This window comes from Micropterus salmoides, unplaced genomic scaffold (assembly GCF_014851395.1).
Source record: "Micropterus salmoides isolate LMB-PRFRI ecotype aquatic unplaced genomic scaffold, ASM1485139v1 Ms_hic_scaffold_153, whole genome shotgun sequence".
NCBI classification, from domain to species: Eukaryota; Metazoa; Chordata; class Actinopteri; order Centrarchiformes; family Centrarchidae; genus Micropterus; species Micropterus salmoides.
Window position 1 is genome coordinate 1 of NW_024040630.1, and position 26,209 is coordinate 26,209.

Below are 26,209 nucleotides of genomic sequence, written 5' to 3' on the forward strand. Positions count from 1 at the left end.
CAACAGTGGCTGTGGTGAGGAGGATACTTTATTTGGATAACTGTTTAAATAACCGTGTATGTTAAACATCTCACTGCTCCAAACAGCTGATTCAAACTATACCAACATGTTATGAATCCTGAAGCTGCCTCAATCAGCTGTGTTGAAGCAGGAGGAGAGTAAAGCATGCAGGACTGGGGGTAACTTTCTCCAGGAAAGGGTTGGGAAACACTGTCGTAGTAGGCTACATAAACTTCAGTTCAACTAAGATCAATTCATACAGCCAGCAAAGTATTTGCACACTGTTTAAAGTTAAATGTGAAAAGCTACACTGAACAGTCTAAATGATACAGATTTTTTTTGACAACTAACCTGAGCGTCGTCAACATGTTAAGACAGATGCGAACCTATGCCCTTGCAAAGTGCTTTACAAAACATGAACAAACTGTTATCCAAAGGGAAAAAAGCTAATGCTGCTAATGTTACTTCAGGAGCTAAATCTAGCCACCGTTGGCATAGACGGTTACATATGTAACTTAACTTACACGTGTAACAATCTGTAAGTTGTGTGATTTAGATGTACAGTATTGACAGCGGTAGTTATTGACGGCGAACATATACCAAGTATGAGCTCCTCAACCCCGAAAAATTTCAAGCACATTTTTGTTCCGCCATCACTCCTCATAAAACTGTCAATATACGAAATCTACACAGTTGATTTATTACCTCAGAACTTCTCATAAGTGGATTTAGTGATGAAGTAATGTATGAAAATTGTAAAATATAAAACTTTCTGTTGCTGGTCTCTGTCGCGTGCAATGAATAGTGACGATTCTCTGACCAATCAGTGGTCTGCTGTGTTTTCATGTCACATTTTAGTATCCCTCAGCTCGTTTGGAACCTCGACGGGGGTGATACGAAAAAAAATACCGGGAAGCAGGTACAGGTACAACTTTTCCACAATGGAAAACCAAAAAAAGGCGAGTCGAGCTGGTACCGTGCAGTGGAAAAGGGGCTTTTTCTATTCAGCTTTATGCAAGATGTGCCTAAGGTTTTGATACTAATAAAGGGAACTTGAACTGTATAATCAGTTTCCACCAGTATTTTGAGTATTCTGAATTTATTTGTGTTTACAGTGTGGGTGAAGCTCAGATGTTTGCAAGTGTCCTTTTTTCAAAATCACAGGATATGTGCCTCTTCCACACAGTTTGTCAGAAATGCTCCAGAAACGAAGCCACACTGAAAGAAATGGACACACTTTATTTTCTCTGTATGAGAAGTAAGTTTCTTTGTATTTTTCAGGTTCCTTTTTTGTTGAACAGTTACACTAAAAATCACTGGCTTAAAAATACCCAGCAGGGGTCAGTGTAGTACTGACACAGTACCATTGGGGGTATTTAAGGCCAGTGTTGCAGTTATTTTAACTTTGCTGTTGGGTTACCGGATCAAAACAGGAAATACTGTAGACAGAGCTATCAATAATCTACAAGAAGTGCCAGGCAACTGATCCCTCTTCAAAAACTGTCTCAGATATTCAATATTCTCACAATTAATGTAAAATACATTACAAAATGCCTGTTATATGTGACATTTATAATCATCCTAAACAGAAGAGCTCTCAATCAGTTTCATTTTATTTCATTGTCTTACATTATTAAATCAGTCATGATTCAATGAAGGAGGTCTAGAGTGTGCATAAAAGCTTTTGTTTGATTTTGCCAATTTCCAGTTTTAAGATACTTCAACTAATGTGCTGCAAAATGTAAACCAAATAGGCAACAATTTACTACTAAAGATGAGGCAGCAGGATGCACAGATTGAACACAACTAATTCCTTGTAACAAGTTAACTCTTGTAAGAACTGCAATAACATCACAACTTTGAACTTTGGAAGCAGAAATCCACTGTCTTAAAACAGTATAAAAGTGACATTGCAAACTTCGTTCACATAATTAAAGAGACATCTAATGGAAACAAAGAGGTTAAACTTCTGTTTTCAGAGTCTTCAATAAAAAACTCCCCAGGAAATGCTTTTCAAGTCTCACTTGAGTCTTACATAACATTTCACCATCCTTCAGAAAGTAGAAATGTGTCAGTACAGTCAAGTTTTCTCATGTTGCAGAGATGACAAATTCAGAGAGCACAGAGAAACTCCTTCTGCAGATTCTTTGGGACTGGCTGAGAGAACAAAGCCTCCTTAGATCTCCATTTTTCCCAGTTTTATTCTCTCTGACCATCCACCTGAGCTGCTGCTTGCCTTACTTATGTCTGGATTTGCTCTGTTCAAGACTCACCCTGGTACGCCGCTTCAAGATCCAGCCTCAAAACAAGGTGACATTGGCAGTGGCTTCGAGGTGCTTGCTCAAAATCTTCCACAACCACGTCTGCTTCATTTTCCCCATTTCTGTTGTGCATTGGTACTTGAGACCTGTGTCTTTTCCTCCTTTGGCACCCGAGATGCAGTCTGTTCTTAAGGATGTACTGGCCTGCCTCCTCCTGTTCGACATGGAGATCTGTTTGTGGCATCTGCTGCATCACAAGGTGTCCTGGCTGTATGTCTTCCACAAGGAGCACCACATCTACACGGCCTCCTTTTCGCTGGCAACAGAACACACAGGTGTCTGGGAGATGCTGAGCCTCAGCTTCTTCACAACACTGAACCCTGCCCTCCTGAACTGCCATACACTCACCGAGATGCTCTTCTATGTCATAAACATGTATCTGTCTGTTGAGGCTCACTCGGGCTACGAATTTCCCTGGTCTCCACATAGACTGGTGCCTTTAAGCCTCTACGGAGGAGCTCCGCACCATGACCTCCACCACCTCAAATTCAAAGTAAACTATGCCCCATACTTCACTCACTGGGACAGACTTTTTGGAACGCTACTGGGAGAAAACAGACAGAGGAAGTCAAGAAACACAGAGACTTTCAAAAGGTTGTGATTGTCATAATAAATGAAGGACAGGTTTGTTCTACTGTTAATAAAAAAATAATGAAGAAAACTGACTTTGATTAAACTGATGCTGACATTTTAAAATTTATACTAAAACATTTGAGCATGAAACACTCCTGTTGTGTTTCATGCTCAAAATAGGTCTAGTTTGAAAAGTTCTATCTTAATCAAGGCTATGTTTTCAACAGTGTTGTTTCAAAAGGTATAAAAATCTAAACAGAAACTTTAAAGTGCGTCAGTAACAAAAATAGTAGTTCAGACTAATGAATGAGTCAATGAGTGAGCTCGCGCCTGCTGGCAAGATCAAAGAATGAGACAGAAGTCACGTATTTAGTGATGTTTTTTTCATGAATGTGACTATTTGCAAAAGAGGGTTAGGCATATAGATTGACAGCAGAAATGTGGATTATGCTGCAGAAGTGGCCTGAAGTTTTCTCTTTGTAACACAATGTTCATTCACCATAAAGAATGTTTCAAAGTACCACTTAATCCTCATAAAGCACTGAAATATAATTGTTTTTTTTCTCCAACTACTTTACTTTTGCCTCAGAATGTAAAACAGTGTTGTTGTGTTTTTGTTTTTTTGTAATTATCCTTCAGGTTCTTGGATTTATGAAAATCTTCAAAATATTAAACCCTCCCCTCTGGATGTAGAGCCCCAAAACCAACAGATAAAAAAACTGCATTCAATGTACATCAGTAAAGTTTGTACAAAATTTTGTGCAAAAGTTCCCATTTTCTTAATGCTTATAAGAGAATGAGTTGGGTGTGTTATAAGACTATTTGGACTCCATACATAGGCTTAAAAATGTGGCTGTAAAATGTTTATTGTTTGCTTCTTCATGAAGAAATAGCTGGCTCAAGTTCAGTCACTTGTGATGTCCCTCAGTTGCAATATCCTTTCACCGGAAATGTCCACAAAAAGTGACTACTGCATTCACTTCTCCATGTTTAACTAAAATACAGCTAAATACACACGTTTGTCCACATTTCACCACACTTTGAGTGTTTGCATGAGTGCTTTTATAACCAAAGAAATGTTTTTGAATGGCAAAACATTTTAGCAAAATATTTAACATCATTGTAAATAGTTCACAAAGACAATAAATAAATATACTGAAATTTAAATGTGTAAATCTGAATGTGTACAATCAGTGGCCATTATGAACACACAAAGGTAAGACTTTATGTAACAGGTGTTTGCATTGTTTCATTCTTTCAGTCCACACATCTGTTTTCACTCACACTCTATAATTACTCACAAAGGTAGAAGCAATTTCCTCAAATTTAAATACTTTATAGTTGTGATGTTATTATCCATATCATCAATCCAAAAGCAACTGCATAATTACAGATTTTTTTAAATTTTAAGTTATTGAATACATCAAATGCAAAAGATGAAAAATGAAAGAAAGAAAAATATAGAATGAACACAAATATGTATGATATGAACTGAACTTCCCCACCATGTTTGAATTTCATTTATCTCCATTTTGACAGTTGTACATGTAGTTTTTGCACAGACACCTCTTAGTACTTAATTTCAGGTGCCAGGCCATCACTTCCTGTGCTCTGTGTTTGGAAAAAACAAAAATGCCGCGAAGGTGCTCTCTAGGATGCCCTATGGTAGATAAAACATGCCCTTCCAGTGGATAAAACACGATGAAGTGCCCTCTAGTCTGCCCTTCCAGTGGATAAACACGATGAAGTGCCCTCTAGTCTGTCCTTCCAGTGGATAACACACGATGAAGTGCCCTCTAGTCTGCCCTTCCAGTCGATAACACACGATGAAGTGCCCTCTAGTCTGCCCTTCCAGTGGATAAACACGATGAAGTGCCCTCTAGTCTGCCCTTCCAGTGAATAACACACAATGAAGTGCCCTCTAGTCTGCCCTTCCAGTGGATAAAACACGATGAAGTGCCCTCTAGTCTGCCCTTCCAGTGGATAAAACACGATGAAGTGCCCTCTAGTCTGCCCTTCCAGTGGATAAACACGATGAAGTGCCCTCTAGTCTGTCCTTCCAGTGGATAACACACGATGAAGTGCCCTCTAGTCTGCCCTTCCAGTGGATAAAACACGATGAAGTGCCCTCTAGTCTGTCCTCCCAGTGGATAACACACGATGAAGTGCCCTCTAGTCTGCCCTTCCAGTGGATACACACAATGAAGTGCCCTCTAGTCTGCCCTTCCAGTGGATAAAACACAATGAAGTGCCCTCTAGTCTGCCCTTCCAGTGGATAAAACATACAGTAGACAGCACTGCAATTATTTTAAAAAGTGCTCACAATAGACACATTCAGTCAGAAATGTTTGATCTAGCTGCTTTAGACAAAATATCTTTCACCTTTTGCGCTTTGGCCTTTTTGCCACCTGTCAGCAATTTTTGGATCAAGATGTTTGAGGCCTCCCTGCCCTGACGCTCCACATAATATTCAGTAGTTGAAATGTCTGCTCCTGATAATCACGAGGGTTGTTCAGTTGACAAGATTCAATGATGGATTCTGGTATCCCGCTACGCATTGCTACACCCCGCAAATCCTTCCATCCAATCACGTCTGCAATGTCCAACAGGTGAGGCTTGAGATCCACATCTGAAAACTGTAAAATACGACAGATATTGGGATTAATTAAACAAAGCAAAAATGTAGATCAGATGTACAGGTTTTTAATTTGACTTAAAGATAGTAACAACTGGCATAAATAGGCATAAAATGTTGTGAAAATGTTAAGTTAACTGCTGCTGATATCAGGCTGAATAATGACTTGAAGTGCCCTCTAGTCTGTCCTTCCAGAGGATAAAACACAATGAAGTGCCCTCTAGTGTGCCCTTCCAGTGGATAAAACACGATGAAGTGCCCTCTATCTGCCCTTCCAGTGGATAACACACAATGAAGTGCCCTCTAGTCTGCCCTTCCAGTGGATAAAACACGATGAAGTGCCCTCTAGTCTGCCCTTCCAGTGGATAACACACAATGATGTGCCCTCTAGTGTGCCCTTCCAGTGGATAAAACACAATGAAGTGCCCTCTAGTCTGCCCTTCCAGTGGATAAACACGATGAAGTGCCCTCTAGTCTGCCCTTCCAGTGGATAAAACACGATGAAGTGCCCTCTAGTCTGCCCTTCCAGTGGATAAACACGATGAAGTGCCCTCTAGTCTGCCCTTCCAGTGGATAAAACACAATGAAGTGCCCTCTAGTCTGCCCTTCCAGTCGATAACACACAATGAAGTGCCCTCTAGTCTGCCCTTCCAGTCGATAACACACGATGAAGTGCCCTCTAGTCTGTCCTTCCAGTGGATAAAACACAATGAAGTGCCCTCTAGTCTGCCCTTCCAGTGGATAACACACGATGAAGTGCCCTCTAGTCTGTCCTTCCAGTGGATAAAACACGATGAAGTGCCCTCTAGTCTGTCCTTCCAGTGGATAAAACACGATGAAGTGCTCTCTAGTCTGTCCTTCCAGTGGATAACACACGATGAAGTGCCCTCTAGTCTGCCCTTCCAGTGGATAAAACACGATGAAGTGCCCTCTAGTCTGTCCTCCCAGTGGATAACACACGATGAAGTGCCCTCTAGTCTGCCCTTCCAGTGGAAACACACAATGAAGTGCCCTCTATTCTGCCCTTCCAGTGGATAAAACACGATGAAGTGCCCTCTAGTCTGTCCTTCCAGTGGATAACACACGATGAAGTGCCCTCTAGTCTGCCCTTCCAGTGGATAACACACAATGAAGTGCCCTCTAGTCTGCCCTTCCAGTGGATAAAACATACAGTAGACAGCACTGCAATTATTTTAAAAAGTGCTCACAATAGACACATTCAGTCAGAAATGTTTGATCTAGCTGCTTTAGACAAAATATCTTTCACCTTTTGCGCTTTGGCCTTTTTGCCACCTGTCAGCAATTTTTGGATCAAGATGTTTGAGGCCTCCCTGCCCTGACGCTCCATAAATATTCAGTAGTTGAAATGTCTGCTCCTGATAATCACGAGGGTTGTTCAGTTGACAAGATTCAATGATGGATTCTGGTATCCCGCTACGCATTGCTACACCCCGCAAATCCTTCCATCCAATCACGTCTGCAATGTCCAACAGGTGAGGCTTGAGATCCACATCTGAAAACACTGTAAAATACGACAGATATTGGGATTAATTAAACAAAGCAAAAAATGTAGATCAGATGTACAGGTTGTTGTAATTTGACTTAAAGATAGTAACAACTGGGCATAAATAGGCATAAAATGTTGTGAAAATGTTAAGTTAACTGCTGCTGATATCAGGCTGAATAATGACTTGAAGTGCCCTCTAGTCTGTCCTTCCAGAGGATAAAACACAATGAAGTGCCCTCTAGTGTGCCCTTCCAGTGGATAAAACACGATGAAGTGCCCTCTAGTCTGCCCTTCCAGTGGATAACACAATGAAGTGCCCTCTAGTCTGCCCTTCCAGTGGATAAACACGATGAAGTGCCCTCTAGTCTGCCCTTCCAGTGGATAACACACAATGATGTGCCCTCTAGTGTGCCCTTCCAGTGGATAACACACAATGAAGTGCCCTCTAGTCTGCCCTTCCAGTGGATAAAACACGATGAAGTGCCCTCTAGTCTGCCCTTCCAGTGGATAAAACACGATGAAGTGCCCTCTAGTCTGCCCTTCCAGTGGATAAAACACGATGAAGTGCCCTCTAGTCTGCCCTTCCAGTCGATAACACACAATGAAGTGCCCTCTAGTCTGCCCTTCCAGTCGATAACACACAATGAAGTGCCCTCTAGTCTGCCCTTCCAGTCGATAACACACGATGAAGTGCCCTCTAGTCTGTCCTTCCAGTGGATAAAACACAATGAAGTGCCCTCTAGTCTGCCCTTCCAGTCGATAACACACGATGAAGTGCCCTCTAGTCTGTCCTTCCAGTGGATAAAACACGATGAAGTGCCCTCTAGTCTGTCCTTCCAGTGGAAAAACACGATGAAGTGCTCTCTAGTCTGCCCTTCCAGTGGATAAAACAGGATGAAGTGCCCTCTAGTCTGTCCTTCCAGTGGATAACACACAATGAAGTGCCCTCTAGTCTGTCCTTCCAGTGGATAAAACACGATGAAGTGCCCTCTAGTCTGCCCTTCCAGTGAATAACACACAATGAAGTGCCCTCTAGTCTGCCCTTCCAGTGGATAAAACACGATGAAGTGCCCTCTAGTCTGCCCTTCCAGTGGATAAAACACGATGAAGTGCCCTCTAGTCTGCCCTTCCAGTGGATAAAACACGATGAAGTGCCCTCTAGTCTGTCCTTCCAGTGGATAACACACGATGAAGTGCCCTCTAGTCTGCCCTTCCAGTGGATAAAACACGATGAAGTGCCCTCTAGTCTGTCCTTCCAGTGGATAACACACGATGAAGTGCCCTCTAGTCTGCCCTTCCAGTGGATAACACACAATGAAGTGCCCTCTAGTCTGCCCTTCCAGTGGATAAAACACAATGAAGTGCCCTCTATTCTGCCCTTCCAGTGGATAAAACACGATGAAGTGCCCTCTATTCTGCCCTTCCAGTGGATAAAACACGATGAAGTGCCCTCTAGTCTGCCCTTCCAGTGGATAAAACACGATGAAGTGCCCTCTAGTCTGTCCTTCCAGTGGATAACACACAATGAAGTGCCCTCTAGTCTGCCCTTCCAGTGGATAAAACATACAGTAGACAGCACTGCAATTATTTTAAAAAGTGCTCACAATAGACACATTCAGTCAGAAATGTTTGATCTAGCTGCTTTAGACAAAATCTTTCACCTTTTGCGCTTTGGCCTTTTTGCCACCTGTCAGCAATTTTTGGATCAAGATGTTTGAGGCCTCCCTGCCCTGACGCTCCACATAAATATTCAGTAGTTGAAATGTCTGCTCCTGATAATCACGAGGGTTGTTCAGTTGACAAGATTCAATGATGGATTCTGGTATCCCGCTACGCATTGCTACACCCCGCAAATCCTTCCATCCAATCACGTCTGCAATGTCCAACAGGTGAGGCTTGAGATCCACATCTGAAAACACTGTAAAATACGACAGATATTGGGATTAATTAAACAAAGCAAAAATGTAGATCAGATGTACAGGTTGTTGTAATTTGACTTAAAGATAGTAACAACTGGGCATAAATAGGCATAAAATGTTGTGAAAATGTTAAGTTAACTGCTGCTGATATCAGGCTGAATAATGACTTGAAGTGCCCTCTAGTCTGTCCTTCCAGTGGATAAAACACAATGAAGTGCCCTCTAGTGTGCCCTTCCAGTGGATAAAACACGATGAAGTGCCCTCTAGTCTGCCCTTCCAGTGGATAACACACAATGAAGTGCCCTCTAGTCTGCCCTTCCAGTGGATAAAACACGATGAAGTGCCCTCTAGTCTGCCCTTCCAGTGGATAAAACACGATGAAGTGCCCTCTAGTGTGCCCTTCCAGTGGATAACACACAATGAAGTGCCCTCTAGTCTGCCCTTCCAGTGGATAAAACACGATGAAGTGCCCTCTAGTCTGCCCTTCCAGTGGATAAAACACGATGAAGTGCCCTCTAGTCTGCCCTTCCAGTGGATAACACACAATGAAGTGCCCTCTAGTCTGCCCTTCCAGTGGATAAAACACGATGAAGTGCCCTCTAGTCTGCCCTTCCAGTGGATAACACACAATGATGTGCCCTCTAGTGTGCCCTTCCAGTGGATAACACACAATGAAGTGCCCTCTAGTCTGCCCTTCCAGTGGATAAAACACGATGAAGTGCCCTCTAGTCTGCCCTTCCAGTGGATAAAACACGATGAAGTGCCCTCTAGTCTGTCCTTCCAGTGGATAAAACACGATGAAGTGCCCTCTAGTCTGCCCTTCCAGTGGATAAAACACGATGAAGTGCTCTCTAGTCTGTCCTTCCAGTGGATAAAACACAATGAAGTGCCCTCTAGTCTGCCCTTCCAGTGGATAAAACACGATGAAGTGCCCTCTAGTCTGCCCTTCCAGTGGATAAAACACGATGAAGTGCTCTCTAGTCTGCCCTTCCAGTGGATAAAACACGATGAAGTGCCCTCTAGTCTGTCCTTCCAGTGGATAAAACACGATGAAGTGCTCTCTAGTCTGCCCTTCCAGTGGATAAAACATACAGTAGACAGCACTGCAATTATTTTAAAAAGTGCTCAAAGTTGTTCAGTTGACAAGATTCAATGATGGATTCTGGTATCCCGCTACGCATTGCTACACCCCGCAAATCCTTCCATCCAATCACGTCTGCAATGTCCAACAGTTGAGGCTTGAGATCCACATCTGAAAACACTGTAAAATACGACAGATATTGGGATTAATTAAACAAAGCAAAAAATGCAGATCAGATGTACAGGTTGTTGTAATTTGACTTAAAGATAGTAACAACTGGGCATAAATAGGCATAAAATGTTGTGAAAATGTTAAGTTAACTGCTGCTGATATCAGGCTGAATAATGACTTGAAGTGCCCTCTAGTCTGTCCTTCCAGTGGATAAAACACAATGAAGTGCCCTCTAGTCTGCCCTTCCAGTGGATAACACACAATGAAGTGCCCTCTAGTCTGCCCTTCCAGTGGATAAAACACGATGAAGTGCTCTCTAGTCTGCCCTTCCAGTGGATAAAACACGATGAAGTGCCCTCTAGTCTGCCCTTCCAGTGGATAAAACACGATGAAGTGCCCTCTAGTGTGCCCTTCCAGTGGATAACACACAATGAAGTGCCCTCTAGTCTGCCCTTCCAGTGGATAAAACACGATGAAGTGCCCTCTAGTCTGCCCTTCCAGTGGATAAACACGATGAAGTGCCCTCTAGTCTGTCCTTCCAGTGGATAAAACACAATGAAGGGCCCTCTAGTCTGCCCTTCCAGTGGATAAAACACGATGAAGTGCCCTCTAGTCTGTCCTTCCAGTGGATAAAACACGATGAAGTGCTCTCTAGTCTTTCCTTCCAGTCGATGACACACGATGAAGTGCCCTCTAGTCTGCCCTTCCAGTGGATAAAACACGATGAAGTGCTCTCTAGTCTGCCCTTCCAGTGGATAAAACACAATGAAGTGCCCTTTAGTCTGCCCTTCCAGTGGATAAAACACAATGAAGTGCCCTCTAGTCTGCCCTTCCAGTGGATAAAACACGATGAAGTGCTCTCTAGTCTTTCCTTCCAGTCGATGACACACGATGAAGTGCCCTCTAGTCTGCCCTTCCAGTGGATAAAACACGATGAAGTGCTCTCTAGTCTGCCCTTCCAGTGGATAAAACACGATGAAGTGCTCTCTAGTCTTTCCTTCCAGTCGATGACACACGATGAAGTGCCCTCTAGTCTGTCCTTCCAGTGGATAAAACACGATGAAGTGCCCTCTAGTCTGCCCTTCCAGTGGATAAAACACGATGAAGTGCCCTCTAGTCTGTCCTTCCAGTGGATAAAACACGATGAAGTGCTCTCTAGTCTTTCCTTCCAGTCGATGACACACGATGAAGTGCCCTCTAGTCTGCCCTTCCAGTGGATAAAACACGATGAAGTGCTCTCTAGTCTGCCCTTCCAGTGGATAAAACACAATGAAGTGCCCTCTAGTCTGCCCTTCCAGTGGATAAAACACAATGAAGTGCCCTCTAGTCTGCCCTTCCAGTGGATAAAACACAATGAAGTGCCCTCTAGTCTGCCCTTCCAGTGGATAAAACACAATGAAGTGCCCTCTAGTCTGCCCTTCCAGTGGATAAAACACAATGAAGTGCCCTTTAGTCTGTCCTTCCAGTGGATAAAACACAATGAAGTGCCCTCTAGTCTGTCCTTCCAGTGGATAAAACACGATGAAGTGCTCTCTAGTCTGTCCTTCCAGTGGATAAAACACAATGAAGTGCCCTCTAGTCTGTCCTTCCAGTGGATAACACACAATGAAGGGCTCTCTATTCTGCCCTTCCAGTCGATAACACACGATGAAGTGCCCTCTAGTCTGTCCTTCCAGTGGATAAAACACGATGAAGTGCCCTCTAGTCTGCCCTTCCAGTGGATAAAACACAATGAAGTGCCCTCTAGTCTGTCCTTCCAGTGGATAAAACACGATGAAGTGCCCTCTAGTCTGCCCTTCCAGTGGATAAAACACGATGAAGTGCCCTCTAGTCTGCCCTTCCAGTGGATAAAACACAATGAAGTGCCCTCTAGTCTGCCCTTCCAGTGGATAAAACACGATGAAGTGCTCTCTAGTCTGCCCTTCCAGTGGATAAAACACAATGAAGTGCCTCTAGTCTGTCCTTCCAGTGGATAAAACACAATGAGGCTCTCTAGTCTGTCCTTCCAGTGGATAAAACACGATGAAGTGCTCTCTAGTCTGCCCTTCCAGTGGATAAAACACAATGAAGTGCCCTCTAGTCTGTCCTTCCAGTGGATAAAACACAATGAGGGGCTCTCTAGTCTGTCCTTCCAGTGGATAAAACACAATGAGGGGCTCTCTAGTCTGCCCTTCCAGTGGATAAAACACAATGAAGTGCCCTCTAGTCTGTCCTTCCAGTGGATAAAACACAATGAGGGGCTCTCTAGTCTGTCCTTCCAGTGGATAAAACACGATGAAGTGCCCTCTAGTCTGCCCTTCCAGTGGATAAAACACGATGAAGTGTCCTTTAGGGTGCCCTTTCACTGAAGAAATGTGATGAAGTGCTATATATGGTGCCCCCATGTTAGAAAATTAGTTGGCCTGTAAGTGCCTCTAAATCATTAAATAGTTAATAGTTTCATGTTTCTATTACAGAGGTATAGTAGTTATACTGAGTAACATTATAATACAATTTTGTTTTACCATAAATGCCTCATGACTTTCTGTGGACTGGTGCTCTCGCAGCATTACCTAATGTTGGAAGTGAATGAGGGCACATTGGTGCCAGTTTTGCAATTTTGGGTCAGATGATGAGAAATGAAAGTAGATGAACTAATCCACACACCCAAAATAACTGGGCTAAATCGATGGGCTTCCTTCCTCATGGATTTACAGGAGGGAAACAAGAATCTGTTGAAGTGTATAGATGGTCTGAATTTCTTCTATACTGATCCTGAGAGAAACTACATTTCATTTTGCTGTATGGCTATTTAATATATGGATATAGTGAAATTACATTAATTAATGATGAATGATTAAATGCAACGTTGTTCAAAAAGTTTAACACCTCCGCACTCAGAGGTGCTGAAAAAGAAAGCCAGTCGAGGTTAAAGGGTCACTCAAAGATTTTATTTGTTGCATACACAAGCAATATGTGTAGTGAAATTTACTGGCATACTCATTAAGGCTGCAAAAAATAAAAAATGTACTTTTGTCCTAAGTTTTGACACAGAGCAACCCAAACAAATTTACATTCTCCTCCGTTGTATTGGGGTAGAGCCAGAAATCTCAGAGACAAAACCTGGACAAATTTAACCAAAATTTAAGTATCTGCATTGGGTACTTTGGGTCAACTGACCCTTTACAACACATCAGTTGACAGATATTACAGAAGGATCTTGCAAATATTGACACAGACTGCTACTTTTGGAGGAAATCCCCTTTTTGGAACACACCACAGATTTAAAAATTTTTTTTTTTTACAGTTGCCAGTAATGACTAAAGACTCAACAAACAGGAATGTGTGTAAGTCACCAGAAACATCTCAGCAGTCTTGTAAATTTCTCGCTGATGGTGAGATAATGATCACAATTTTCAAGACGCTTGTAGTCTTCATGAACTTTAATGAATATTAATATATAATCAATATTTGGGTAAGTTCACAAAATAGGAATATGGGAAAATACCATAAGTACTTAGTAAGAAGTTAGTCGGACTCTATTTCAGAAAGAACATTAAAAATCACTGGATTTAACCCAGTTATACTTAGTGTGTACAAAAATATTTTGTGGGACTGCAACAAGCCTGGGAAAATGGCAGTAAAAAGGGAACAATAAACAAATAAAACAATAAAAATTTAAAATGCGAATTTACCTAAATGAAGACATCTGGTTTGAAAATTAGGAAGGACAGCTGAACTGTAAAAAAAAAAAAATCCAGCATCTACCAACATCAGGGAATTAAAAACAAGACCAGTGTCAATCTCACAACATAGGAGTAAAACTCCACATGACACTTCCAGTTATTATAAATACACTGATATTTATTGCTGGGCAAGCTATTAATAGCTCACAAATGACAGACTTCTGCTTTTAGTATCAGTATTTATAGTTAAATCCTATCATGTAAACATCTCAACTCATACCTTTTAAAATAATATTTCATACAGTAGACAGCACTGCAATTATTTTAAAAAGTGCTCACAATAGACACATTCAGTCAGGAATGTTTGATCTAGCTGCTTTAGACAAAATATCTTTCACCTTTTGCGCTTTGGCCTTTTTGCCACCTGTCAGCAATTTTTGGATCAAGATGTTTGAGGCCTCCCTGCCCTGACGCTCCACATAAATATTCAGTAGTTGAAATGTCTGCTCCTGATAATCACGAGGGTTGTTCAGTTGACAAGATTCAATGATGGATTCTGGTATCCCGCTACGCATTGCTACACCCCGCAAATCTTTCCATCCAATCACGTCTGCAATGTCCAACAGGTGAGGCTTGAGATCCACATCTGAAAACACTGTAAAATACGAAAGATATTGGGATTAATTAAACAAAGCAAAAATGCAGATCAGATGTACAGGTTGTTGTAATTTGACTTAAAGATAGTAACAACTGGGCATAAATAGGCATAAAATGTTGTGAAAATGTTAAGTTAACTGCTGCTGATATCAGGCTGAATAATGACTTGAAATGAAATGTCAATTCGGTCTAATAATCAATTGATATAGAGATCATACAGAAATATAGAGACATATCTATTAAAGCTCTAATCAATGAAAAAACATGTTCTGGGGCTTTTCTTACCTCTAAGGCCTTGCATCTCCTGAGAAGCAGAAGTAGAATGAATGTTAATACAAGATTTACAACTCCACAGTGATTACAAGCTTTACAAATGTGTCACACCACAATAGTACAAACACAACAAGCACTAACTAACAAGGACAAGGTTTCAGACAACTAACCTGTACCTCCTACAGAAAGGGGCAGCTATGCCAACGTTAGAGGAGAGACAAAAAAGCGTTTATCATACATGGCAGCATGATGTAAGCAACTCTGTTTAGTCCTGTGTCTGTGTTCAGTGTTTGTCATTAATATTATTTTTAATCAAGATTCTCATCCTTTTGAAAACATGTTATATTGACATTAGAGATTGCTGACGGAGTACTAGTATATTAGTACTAGTACTATACAGAACTGTACAGAACTATATACACACACACACACACATATATATATATAGTTCTGCCTCATCTTCAGCAAGTCCAATGGAAGTGCAGTCTGCTTTCAATGTTGTTCAGAGGAATTTTCGTTAATTGAAACTTAAGTAAATAAATGTTGACTTAGTAGTAAATGTTGACAATACCAAAATGATGTGCTTCTCTGGGTTAAGGAAGACAGCTGATGGTGTATATTAGATTGTGACTGGGTTTTTTCCTAGAAGACAATCTGCCCTTTAAACATCATATCAAGCGTATTAAGTCTATTATAGAAATAATGCTGTTTCTCTGTTGGTGTAAAGAAATAACTGGACCCTCACGTTGGTGTGAGCTACAGAGTCACCTTAACCTAGATTATTTTTTAAGCATGGAAGATTAATAAAAGGGCTATCTATCCACTGAATGCACATGCCCTGCTAATGTACACTGCCAATTCATTGTTGATTGATATAAATTGCTGTTTTAAATCTATTGTTTATCCTTTTATGTGAAACTTTTTATGCTGCTGTCTTGGCTGGGACAGAATCTCTATTGAATATTCCTTGTAAAATAAAGGTTAAATAAAATAAAAGAAATAAATATATCCATGTGAACATGTATGATAAAACACTACAAAGACTAAACATCTTACAGCTGGTCAGATAATTATAAATAGGCTAAAAGAGATCACAATGGAGAGAATATTTACCAGATCAGCTTCATTGCCATTTGTTTTTGGGGACTGCGTTCTCTGCCCTTATGACATAAATGATCAGAAAACAAGATACACAAACATATTATTAAGATACAAAAGCAGCAATCAAATATGCACTTTGCTATTTTACAGAGAAACACATGAGATACTAGTGCCCCCTGCTGGTCCCATTACATATATAGTTTATATAATTTAGAAATACTCACATTTTCTCCTTTTCCACAACACACCAGCCACTGCTGCTGCAATTATTACAGCTGCAACAAGGATGCCAGCTATTATGCCTCCTACATGACTTACCTCTGAAACGTAAAGAAATTGACATTTCATTTTTATTACAAACAAAATGATGTAATTTTTGTTAATAAATGACTTGGCAATATATTAATTGAAGCCTTAATGATTTAATTAAAATGCAATAATGCTAAACTAAAGAATACCTTTAATTTCATTGCAGACTGTGTTATTGTTAGATGTACAGGCTACTTTGATGCCCTCATCACCACACCTTGAGCCAAAAGAAAAGCAAGTATGAGTGACAGGCTGAATCATGTCAGCAACAATTAACACATTTATCTTTTGCCTTTATTATGTTGGCTGTCTATATGAGGACAAATCAATACATGCTTTTGTAACAGAAAACACTTTTAAAGAAGCTACACGTCCTGTACATCTTCAAGTTAACAGATATTTGAAGGAGGTGAACTTACTCTTTACAGGGGTGGCAGAGTTTACAGGTTTCTGTGCCACTGTTGCAATAGTGATCCTTTTTACATCGACACTTTGTGTCAATGGCAGGGGTACAGGGTTCGTCCACCTCTAGATTACCTGAAAGGATAGTAAAACCACACAGCATTAGACATTAGATGGACTGACAGACCTTCACATTGCCTCAAACTTTAACTTCAAAACAGAAAAGTGACATATTGTGTCACTTGGGGTACACAACAGTTTATAAACACAATCTTTAATATTCTGGTTGTATTAGATTACCAGGGTTAACTCTATTTGTTTAGGAAAAAAAAGAGTACTGAATTCTCCTAGATGAACTGAAATCTTGCTCTTGATTGTAAAAAAAATTGAAATCTGTATATCTCTGAATGTAGAATTGATTCTGATTAGGGCTGCAACTAACAATTATTTTCATTATCAACTAATCGGACCATAATTTTTTTGATTAATCGTTTGATGTTTAGAAAATGTCTGAAAATACTAAGAGTCCAGCTTGATGTCTTTAATAAAACCCGTGTGATTTATTGGCCAGCCGAAATTATCGGCCGATATGAGCTAACTGCATTTAAATCAGAATTGGCGTTTAAAACAGCAGATACTGTATGTGACTATTAAATAAGAAACAGTCACATCCTGCACTCATGTCATGAGTGTTGCATTGTTTTCCCACCAGAGGGCGCTCTGCAGCTCCCCTGGTAACAACACGGCCTCACCACAGAAAGCACAAGAGAAAACTGACCGGAGTCTGACGAAGCACGTAGAAACAAGACGGAGTGGCTGTGTTGCCCGTGACTTGGTAATTTGTCAAGTTAATTATATGACTTAAATTATAATAAAAACAGCCCCATCACTTCTCCTCTCCTGAAAACATTCATGATTTGCTAACCATCTTGTTTTTCACTGCCCTCTCCCGGCTTCCTCCCTGGCTCACAGCAGTAACTTATGTTTAATGTTACGGTAGTTGAGTGGTGGAAGCTACGCTGCTGACAGACATGATTATAGTAGGTTTATTTCTGAAAAAGTTCTAGTGAACGGTCCTCTCATCTCTCCCTAGTTCATCACTTCTAAATATTCTCTAACATCATTTACAGCAGCTATCGCGGCCCGTTGCTAAATTAGCCACAAAGCTAATGCCGTAGGTCATTCGCATGCGCAGAACCGCTAAGTAGCACATTCGATAGGTAGCATAAATCGACAGAACACCTGTTCTACCGTGTTTATCAGTGGGGGAGTGCTAATATCGTAATGAGCAGTAAAACTATAGTTTCTGACTTATTCTAAAATATATGTGCCTAAATGGCACAAGGACTATGTCATGTCCTAACTTGCCCAATCTTGGGAAATGCTGAGATGATTGTGATGACTTGATTGTTTCAGTTAAAATTGTTAACACGGTTGAAATATTACTGGTTACTCAATAGACAAGTTATTTAAAAGTTAAGTAAAGAGTAATCCTCATGGTAAATGTGCCTTATGTGAAGTTACCTTATTCCTATTATCCTTTGCTAATGGTACTACAATTGTAGTGTATAATTTTGTTTAGTGCCATAGGACAACTAGTTTACTTTCTTTCAGATGGATTTTACTTATGATCTGCTCTTTACTGCTGACACTTATTCTAATTGAGTGTGAAATCTTTTACAGAGAGAGGAGATGTTGTGTTCATCATTTACATGCAACCGCTACGTGGCACTGTCGTAGTATCAAGACAGTTTTCTATTGAATGTATATACGATGAAGCTACTGAACACCATGTTGTTGTACTACTGTTAACCTGTTGATGTAAACCGCGTTCGTAAGATCCCCGTGTTTTTTTATTCTTGAGCCTGTATCTGCGAGATGTTTGTCTGTAGTACAGTCGGCGTGTCAGAAATGTTTAAACCAGAGGGGACATCTGAATAAAAGTGAGCTGAACAAGAATCTTACTCGGCTTCCTGCCTTACAATATCTAGCTCCTTTTTCAAAATGTGAAACGTTGTATTTAATGTTGCAAATCCTCGTTGTAGACAGTCATATAGTATTAGTTGCATTCAACAACAGGTCACTGTGACGTTATCGTAAACGGCATGTTTTAGAGCCAGATGGTGGTTGGGAAATGGTTTCTCGCGGCCTAATGGGATAAACTAGACTACATCTATTTGTGTCATCTGTATGTCTGTCTGCATGTAGCACCTTAACACCAAAGCAAATTCCTTGTATGTGTGAAACACTACTTGGCAATAAAGCTCCTTCTGATTCTAGATATGAATATACTACATTGAAAGTCGTCATTACAGCAGTTTAAGGTAAAATACACACGCTTATTCTCTCTCATTCTCTCTGTTTACAAATGGCTGAAAAAGTTGCACCTTCTAGCAGCAAATATTTATATAGATGTGCAATTGTTTACATGTTAGGTTGTTGAGACTGTAATCTATTTTATTAACATAATCCACTTAGGAAAAGGTATAATAGCCCATATACAGAAAGGCTTTCAATATCGGCCTGTTCTAAGTGTAGTTTATACAGGAGGGGTCTACTATCCAAATGTTTTTCAAAATCAAAATATCGGCTCATAAATCGTCTCTTTTACTTTAATATTGGCGCCACCAAAAACCCTCGGTCGTGCTCTGGTCTTTAAATAAATTTTTTTCTCCAAAAACAGAAAGACAGCAAATCGTGACATTTCAAATGCTGGATTCAAGGAACATTTGGCATTTATGCTTGCAAATTTACTTTATAATTAACTGATTATCAAAATTGTTTGCAATTCATTTTCTGCAGAATGACTAATCGATTCCATAATTTTGATGTGTCACAGTAGTAAAACAGCTGTAACACAGCTGTAAATAAGAAAATGAATGATGGCTGAATTCCATTTAGCTGATTCAGTTTATGGGAGTCGGCATTGTGCATACTGGTTCACTGTCACAGCTTACTGGGACACCTGAATAGACAGAATCGTTCATTTAAGTAACATCCATGCTTTTTCAAATCCTACTATGACATGTCAGAATTTCTGGTGTCTAAAACGTTAACTGCACTGAAATCTTGTCTTTTGCAATTTTTACACTTTTACTGGACATAAAAAAAACAGTGATGTCCCATTGTGTCTATACCGTTGGGGTGTGAGCAGGATGTGCAGGGCTCACAGGATAACTGGTAATTAGGGTGACTGCTGTACTTCCCAGAACCACAGGGCTCGCATTTTCCATAAGTCTGACTTGTACTGCAGTGCTCCACCAGGTGCAGACCTAAAGTATGGAGACACAAGAGCCAGAGGTGGAAGAAAAATTGTAATCACTTTGAGCCAACTTATGATACACATGCATACACACATGCACTCACACAGACAGCCACATGCAATGGAGCAGGTACTTTTGGTAATTTGTAATTGTACATTTTTTGCACAATAAAAACTGAAATGATAAGAGTTTACATCCTACATGTTTACCTTTTCTAGGCCCCTAGCATGTCAAAATGGCCCTGTCTCAAAATGTTTAAGCAACCCAAATATTTAAGGTAATAGTATGCGTACATAGTGTATATTTTTTGCACAGTGTAATGAATTTACTTTCAATCATCATTTAACCAAACACACTTGGGACCCACAGCTCCTTTTGGCCACAGGACCAATTATGAGATCCCGTCTCTGTGGCTAATGGGTGGTTTTATATGCAACTTCTTGTATATACTTATGTATTTTCTTATTTTTATTTAACAACAAATAACTTTTTTTTTATTAGTGTTAGTAGTTTGCATTCAACTCTGCCTCTGATTGGTTTACAGACCTTACTGGGGACATACGTTTAAACCTGGGAGCACATTTAATAGTCAAACACTGCTAAAAGGATAGCTTTTTTAGATTTGGTGGATATGATAACATTCTAGTAGTGTTGTAGTACTCGAGACCGGTCTTGGTCTTAAGGCCACTTTTTGATGGTCTTGTCTCGGACTCGACCACATTTGTACTCTGTCTTGTCTCGGTCTCGGACATTGAAGACTTTTTATAAGAATTTTATTTGAAGACCAGTCAAGACCACGACTTTGGGAATATCAATAAATTCATTTTTCATTGTCTGATTTATTTGTTAACATCCAAACTTTGATTGGATGTAAAACGTACTGCTTCAAATGCAACCAATAACGCTAATTAAAATTGCGTTGTTACCGTTAACGACTGTCAACCCTCCCCGCAATGCTTAAGTTGATTTCAGCTCTTAGTGTTTGTATGGGTGTTTTAATGGGAATGTGGATCTTTCAGTTCAATTTGAGAAGTACCTATGATCTCGTTCTACATTTTATTGTGTGTCATGTAATGTGGGGAACTGGTCTTGGTCTTGACTGAGGAGTGTTATTTTCTTTATTTTTTAGACTAAAAAACCTAGCATGCTTTTGTAATGCAATGCCCTTGCTGCTCACACACATCTCAAACAAACACAACAAACGATGTGGGTTTTGTAGATCATTGGCAGACCTTCTGGGGAAGACCTGGTCTGATTCGGAGAGACGGCATCCATCCCACTTGGGAAGGAGCAGCTCTCATTTCTAGAAATCTGGCCAAGTTTATTAGTGGACCAAATCCATGACAACCCAGAGTTGAGACCAGGAGGCAGAGTCGCAGTCTAACACACTTCTCTGCTCCTCCATTTCAGGAGTTACTTAGTGAAAATCCTATAGTGACGGTGTCTGTCCCCCGACCATCGAAATTATTTAAATCAAAGATAAACAGAAGAGGAGCTGTACATAAAAACCTCATAAAAATTAAAACCACAAGAGCAATAGTGCAAACTAATAGGAAAATTAAATGTGGACTCTTAAACATTAGATCTCTCTCTTCTAAAGGTGTACTAGTAAATGAACTAATATCAGATTATGATATTGATTTATTTTGTCTTACTGAAACCTGGCTGGGTGATGGAGAATATGTTAGCCTAAATGAATCCACCCTCCCAGTCATATTAATACTCACATTCCTCGAGGCACAGGCCGAGGAGGTGGAGTTGCAGCTATCTTCGACTCTAGCCTATTAATCAGCTCTAAACCTAAACCAAACTATAACTCATTTGAAAGCCTTGTTCTTGGTCTTTCGCACCCAAGTTGGAAATCACTGCAACCATTCTTTTTGTTATAGTGTACCAAGCACCTGGTCCGTACGTAGTTTTTGTCAACTTTAGTCCTTAAAACAGACAAAGTTGTTATTGTAGGGGATTTTAATATTCATGTGGACGTTGAGAATGACAGCTTCAGTACTGCGTTTATCTCTCTGTTAGATTCCATTGGCTTCTCTCAGAGTGTTCATGAACCGACTCACTGTTTTAACCACACCCTCGACCTTGTTTTGGTATACGGTATTGAAATTGAACATTTAGTGGTGTTCCCACAGAATCCCTCTTTGTCCGACCACTGTTTGATAACTTTTGAGTTTGTATTGCTGAACTACACACCATTGGGCAAAAATTTCTATACAAGATGTCTGTCTGATAGTGTTGTAGCTAAATTTAAGGATGCGATTCCATCAGCTCTAAATACATTATCTAGTCACTGAGGACTCCTATGCTAGTTTCAGTCCCTCCCAAATCGATCATCTTGTTGATAGTGCTGCAGGCTCGCTGCGAATGACACTCGACTCTGTAGCCCCTCTAAAAAAGAAAATACTAAAACAAAGACGGTTAGCTCCATGGTATAATACTGAAACTCGCAAATTAAAGCAAATATCGCGGAAACTTGAGAGGAATTGGCGTTCCACCAAAGTGGAAAATTCTCGTTTAATTTGGCAAGATATTCTTTAAACGTATAGGAAGGCCCTCCGTAATGCCAGAGCAGCGTACTACTCGTCATTAATAGAGGAAAATAGGAACAACCCCAGGTTTCTTTTCAGCACTGTAGCCAGGCTGACAGAGAGTCACAGCTCTATTGAGCCAAGTATTCCCATAGCTCTCAGTAGTTACGACTTCATGAGCTTCTTTAATGATAAAATTCTAACTATTAGAAACAAAATTCACCAAGACCTGCCCTCAACTGGCACCAGCTTATCTCTTAACTCAGGAACCTTAGAAACAGCTGTAGAACCAGATATATGTTTAGACTGTTTTGCTTCCCTCAATCTTTACCAACTAACTTTGATAATTTCTTCATCTAAACCATCAACCTGCCTCTTAGAACCCATCTCGACTAGGTTGCTTAAAGATGTTTTACCCTTAATAAGCACTTCTATACTAGATATGATCAATCTATCTTTATCAACAGGCTATGTACCACAGTACTTTAAAGTAGCTGTAATTAAACCTCTTCTGAAAAAGCCCAAACTTGATCCAGATGTTTTAGCCAACTATAGACCTATATCTAACCTTCCATTTCTCTCTAAGGTTCTGGAGAAAGCAGTTTCTAAACAGCTGTGTGACTTTCTACAGAGCAATAGTTTATTTGAGGATTTTCAGTCAGGATTTAGAGTTCATCATAGCACAGAGACAGCACTGGTGAAAATTACTAATGACCTCCTTATTGCATCAGACAAAGGACTTGTCTCTGTACTGGTTTTATTAGATCTTAGTGCTGCATTTGATACCATTGACCATCAGATCCTATTGCAGAGACTGGAACATCTCATTGGCATTAAAGGAACCGGTCTAAGCTGGTTTAAGTCCTATTTATCAGATCGATTTCAGTTTGTACATGTTAACGATGAGTCCTCCATGCACGCCAAAGTTAGTCATGGAGTTCCTCAAGGATCTGTCCTGGTCCAATCCTCTTCACTTTATATATGCTTCCTTTAGGCAATATTATCAGGAAATATTCCATAAGCTTTCATTGTTATGCAGATGATACTCAGTTATATCTATTGATCAACCAGATGAAACTCATCCGTTAGCTAAACTTCAAATGTGCCTTCAGGATGTTAAAACCTGGATGACCTGTAATTTTCTAATGTTAAACTCAGATAAAACTGAAGTTATTGTTCTGGGGCCTAAGCACCTCCGTGACGCATTATCTAAAGATATAGTTTCCCTGGATGGCATTGCCCTGGCCTCCAGCACCACTGTGAGGAATCTTGGAGTTATCTTTGATCAGGACATGTCGTTTAAGTCTCACATTACGCAAATTTCAAGGACTGCCTTTTTTCACCTACGTAATATTGCAAAAATCAGGAACATCCTGTCTAAAAATGATGCAGAAAAACTAGTCCATGCATTTGTTACTTCTAGGCTGGATTACTGCAATTCCTTATTATCAGGCTGCTCTAAAAAGTCCATTAAGACTCTTCAGCTGATCCAGAATGCTGCAGCACGTGTTCTGACAGGAACCAGGAAAAGAGATCATATTTCTCCTGTCTTAGCTTCTCTGCATTGGCTTCCAGTAAAATCCAGAATAGAATTTAAAATCATTTCTTACCTACAAAGCTCTTAATGGTCAGGCACCATCTTATCTTAAAGAGCTCATAGTACCTTACTACCCCACCAGAGCACTGCGCTCCCAGAATGCAGGGTTACTTGTGGTTCCTAGAGTCTCCAAAAGTAGACTAGGAGCCAGAGCGTTCAGCTATCAAGCTCCTCTCCTGTGGAACCAGGTTCCAGTTTGGGTTCAGGAGGCAGACACCATCTCCACATTTAAGACACATTAAGACTTTCCTCTTTGATAAAGCTTATAGTTAGGGCTGGCTCAGGTGAGTCCTGAACCATCCCTTAGTTATGCTGCTATAGGCCTAGACTCATCCCCAACTGGTCGAGGCAGATTTTCCTTGCCTCTGTCGCCTAGTGCTTGCTCTTGTTGCTCTTGAGTTTCTGTAAATAGCATCATAGAGTACGGTCTAGACCTGCTCTTTTATGAAAAGCGCTGTGAGATAACTGTTGTTGTGATTTGGCGCTATATAAATAAAATTGAATTGAATCTCCCAGGTGAAACTATGTTAAATGTGTAATTTTAGTTATTAAAAAATGTTTCATACTAAAATTCTGCCCACACCTTACACATTGCACCTTTAAAAAGGCAGCTAAACTTGTAAACAGATGTTCAACCATTCAACTCATGAATATTATCAGTGACACTTACCAGCACCACACAGACAACACTCCCGCCCTTCGTGCTCGTACGTGCCATCGGTACACGGACTTCCGTGGTTGTTTTGCGCTTGGGTTGAGGCGGAGGGGAAAATCCTGGTGATAACAGCAGATAGAAAACGAAACTGAAAGGAAGTTTACAACTCAGTACATTAGCTTGCAGAAATACATCTTTTAAATCGCCTAACGTCACCTACTTATTGTGTTAGTTTGCTTCTCTTTCCTGAACGGTTGGAGTTTTGGTAAAATTTGAATTCTGTTACACATCGATCTGTTTCCCCCGTTAACCCCCTTAGCGCCAAAACCGCCACCTCTCGTCTGTCTTAACGTTATATGATACGTAAGTACATAACCCAACTGTTTACCTAAACTTTACCAGCCATCTGTAATTACTAATCTAGCGTAAACATACATTAAATCCTTAACCCCACACCGCGGAAGCACTGTCAAGGGGCAGGTTAAGTTAGTAAACAGACATAAACACAACGCCTGCGATACAGCATTTAACGTAGATAGCTCAGAAACTTAATATTTATGCTATATGTAACTTTACTTACACTGACACGAGGAGGTAGAGCGAAACAAAGATCATAAATCCCAAAGAATGCTGGTTTGAATCGGCTGCCATCATGTAGCTCACCTTAACGTTACATTCAAGCCTAGGGACTAGTGACTCTTTCACTTTAGTTATCTAACTGTGGAGGCGGGGGTTTTGCGTAGGGGATTTTTTTTTACATGCTTTTTAAGTTACTGTCACCAATAAACAACGAATTGTGCAATATATCCAGCGTACAATACAGCCTATACACGAAATTGTACAAACAAAGGTGTTTGTACTGTTTGTACAGTTTCCTACTGTGTGTAACGTTAGGCCTAAAGAGTGAGAGGATGGTTTATATTGTTGTGTTTAGGAAACCCCCAAACTTACCAACTCTCTGCCAGTGTTTATCAGCAGAGCTGTAACCAGGATATTAGAAATACTGAAATTACAAGTCCCTTCAATGCACCTCTTACGCCTTTCAGAATATTCCAACCACAGATCAAAAAGAAAGTCTCTAAAGTGTTGTCAGTTTAAAAGCAAGAAAATCATAATCATTATAGCCACCACTTGTCAGTTTCTAAAACACATGACCTCAATGGTAACTATGGCTCTGGTTAACACTGTCAAGCTCTCTCAATGGAATGTACAATGTACAAATGTACAATCAATGGAAATCCCCTTCATGGAAACAAAAACAGAATGCATACAGTTGAAAGCAAAAACTATTTAATTAAACTGTGTATTATTGTATTTTATTTGTGATAATTAATAAATATGTAACATTTCTGTGATTTACAGATGACTGCCCTCAAACTAAACTCATGATGCCACTAGGAGGTGTCATTGCTCTTTGTTCGGTATGATGGCTGCTAGAATTAGGTGCAGTTTGCTCCTGCTGATCAGGGTCCATCAGTAAAATACTTATTGTGGTGTAGTTACACACATTCAAACTAACTAACTTTTAAAATTGAACATATGT

At 40.3% G+C, this 26,209-nt stretch overlaps 2 protein-coding genes across 3 annotated transcripts; one reads left to right on the top strand and one right to left on the bottom strand.

The window, feature by feature from the left end:
• Positions 1 to 1,921: 1,921 nt before the first annotated feature.
• Positions 1,922 to 3,062, top strand: LOC119904787 (cholesterol 25-hydroxylase-like protein). The gene has a single exon (XM_038721469.1). The coding sequence runs from the start codon at positions 2,104 to 2,106 to the stop codon at positions 2,920 to 2,922; it is 819 nt and encodes a 272-aa protein (XP_038577397.1). The 5' UTR covers positions 1,922 to 2,103; the 3' UTR covers positions 2,923 to 3,062.
• Positions 3,063 to 6,870: 3,808 nt separating this feature from the next.
• Positions 6,871 to 25,402, bottom strand: LOC119904788 (tumor necrosis factor receptor superfamily member 6-like). 2 transcript variants are annotated; one of them, XR_005444743.1, is made up of 11 exons: positions 25,247 to 25,402; positions 24,682 to 24,785; positions 19,752 to 19,886; positions 16,632 to 16,749; positions 16,362 to 16,429; positions 16,128 to 16,223; positions 15,916 to 15,962; positions 14,815 to 14,833; positions 14,271 to 14,527; positions 8,698 to 8,954; positions 6,871 to 7,051 (listed from the first exon to the last, which is right to left on the bottom strand). XR_005444743.1 is itself a non-coding variant. In XM_038721470.1 (10 exons), the coding sequence occupies exons 1-10, from the start codon at positions 25,318 to 25,320 to the stop codon at positions 10,166 to 10,168; spliced, it is 969 nt and encodes a 322-aa protein (XP_038577398.1). In that variant the 5' UTR covers positions 25,321 to 25,402; the 3' UTR covers positions 10,070 to 10,165. The 2 variants fall into 2 exon arrangements, 1 of the variants encoding a protein (XP_038577398.1); XM_038721470.1 differs by lacking the exons at positions 6,871 to 7,051; positions 8,698 to 8,954 and adding an exon at positions 10,070 to 10,216.
• Between the last annotated feature and the right edge of the window lie 807 nt (positions 25,403 to 26,209).

Coding starts and splice junctions, on each gene's coding strand:
- LOC119904787 (XM_038721469.1), top strand. CDS start 2,104: ATGACAAATTCAGAGAGCACAGAGAAACTCCTTCTGCAGATTCTTTGG.
- LOC119904788 (XM_038721470.1), bottom strand. CDS start 25,320: ATGATGGCAGCCGATTCAAACCAGCATTCTTTGGGATTTATGATCTTT. Junction 24,786..25,246: donor CTCTACCTCCTCGTGTCAGT/GTAAGTAAAGTT, acceptor TGTTATCACCAG/GATTTTCCCCTCCGCCTCAA. Junction 19,887..24,681: donor GTGTTGTCTGTGTGGTGCTG/GTAAGTGTCACT, acceptor TCCATACTTTAG/GTCTGCACCTGGTGGAGCAC.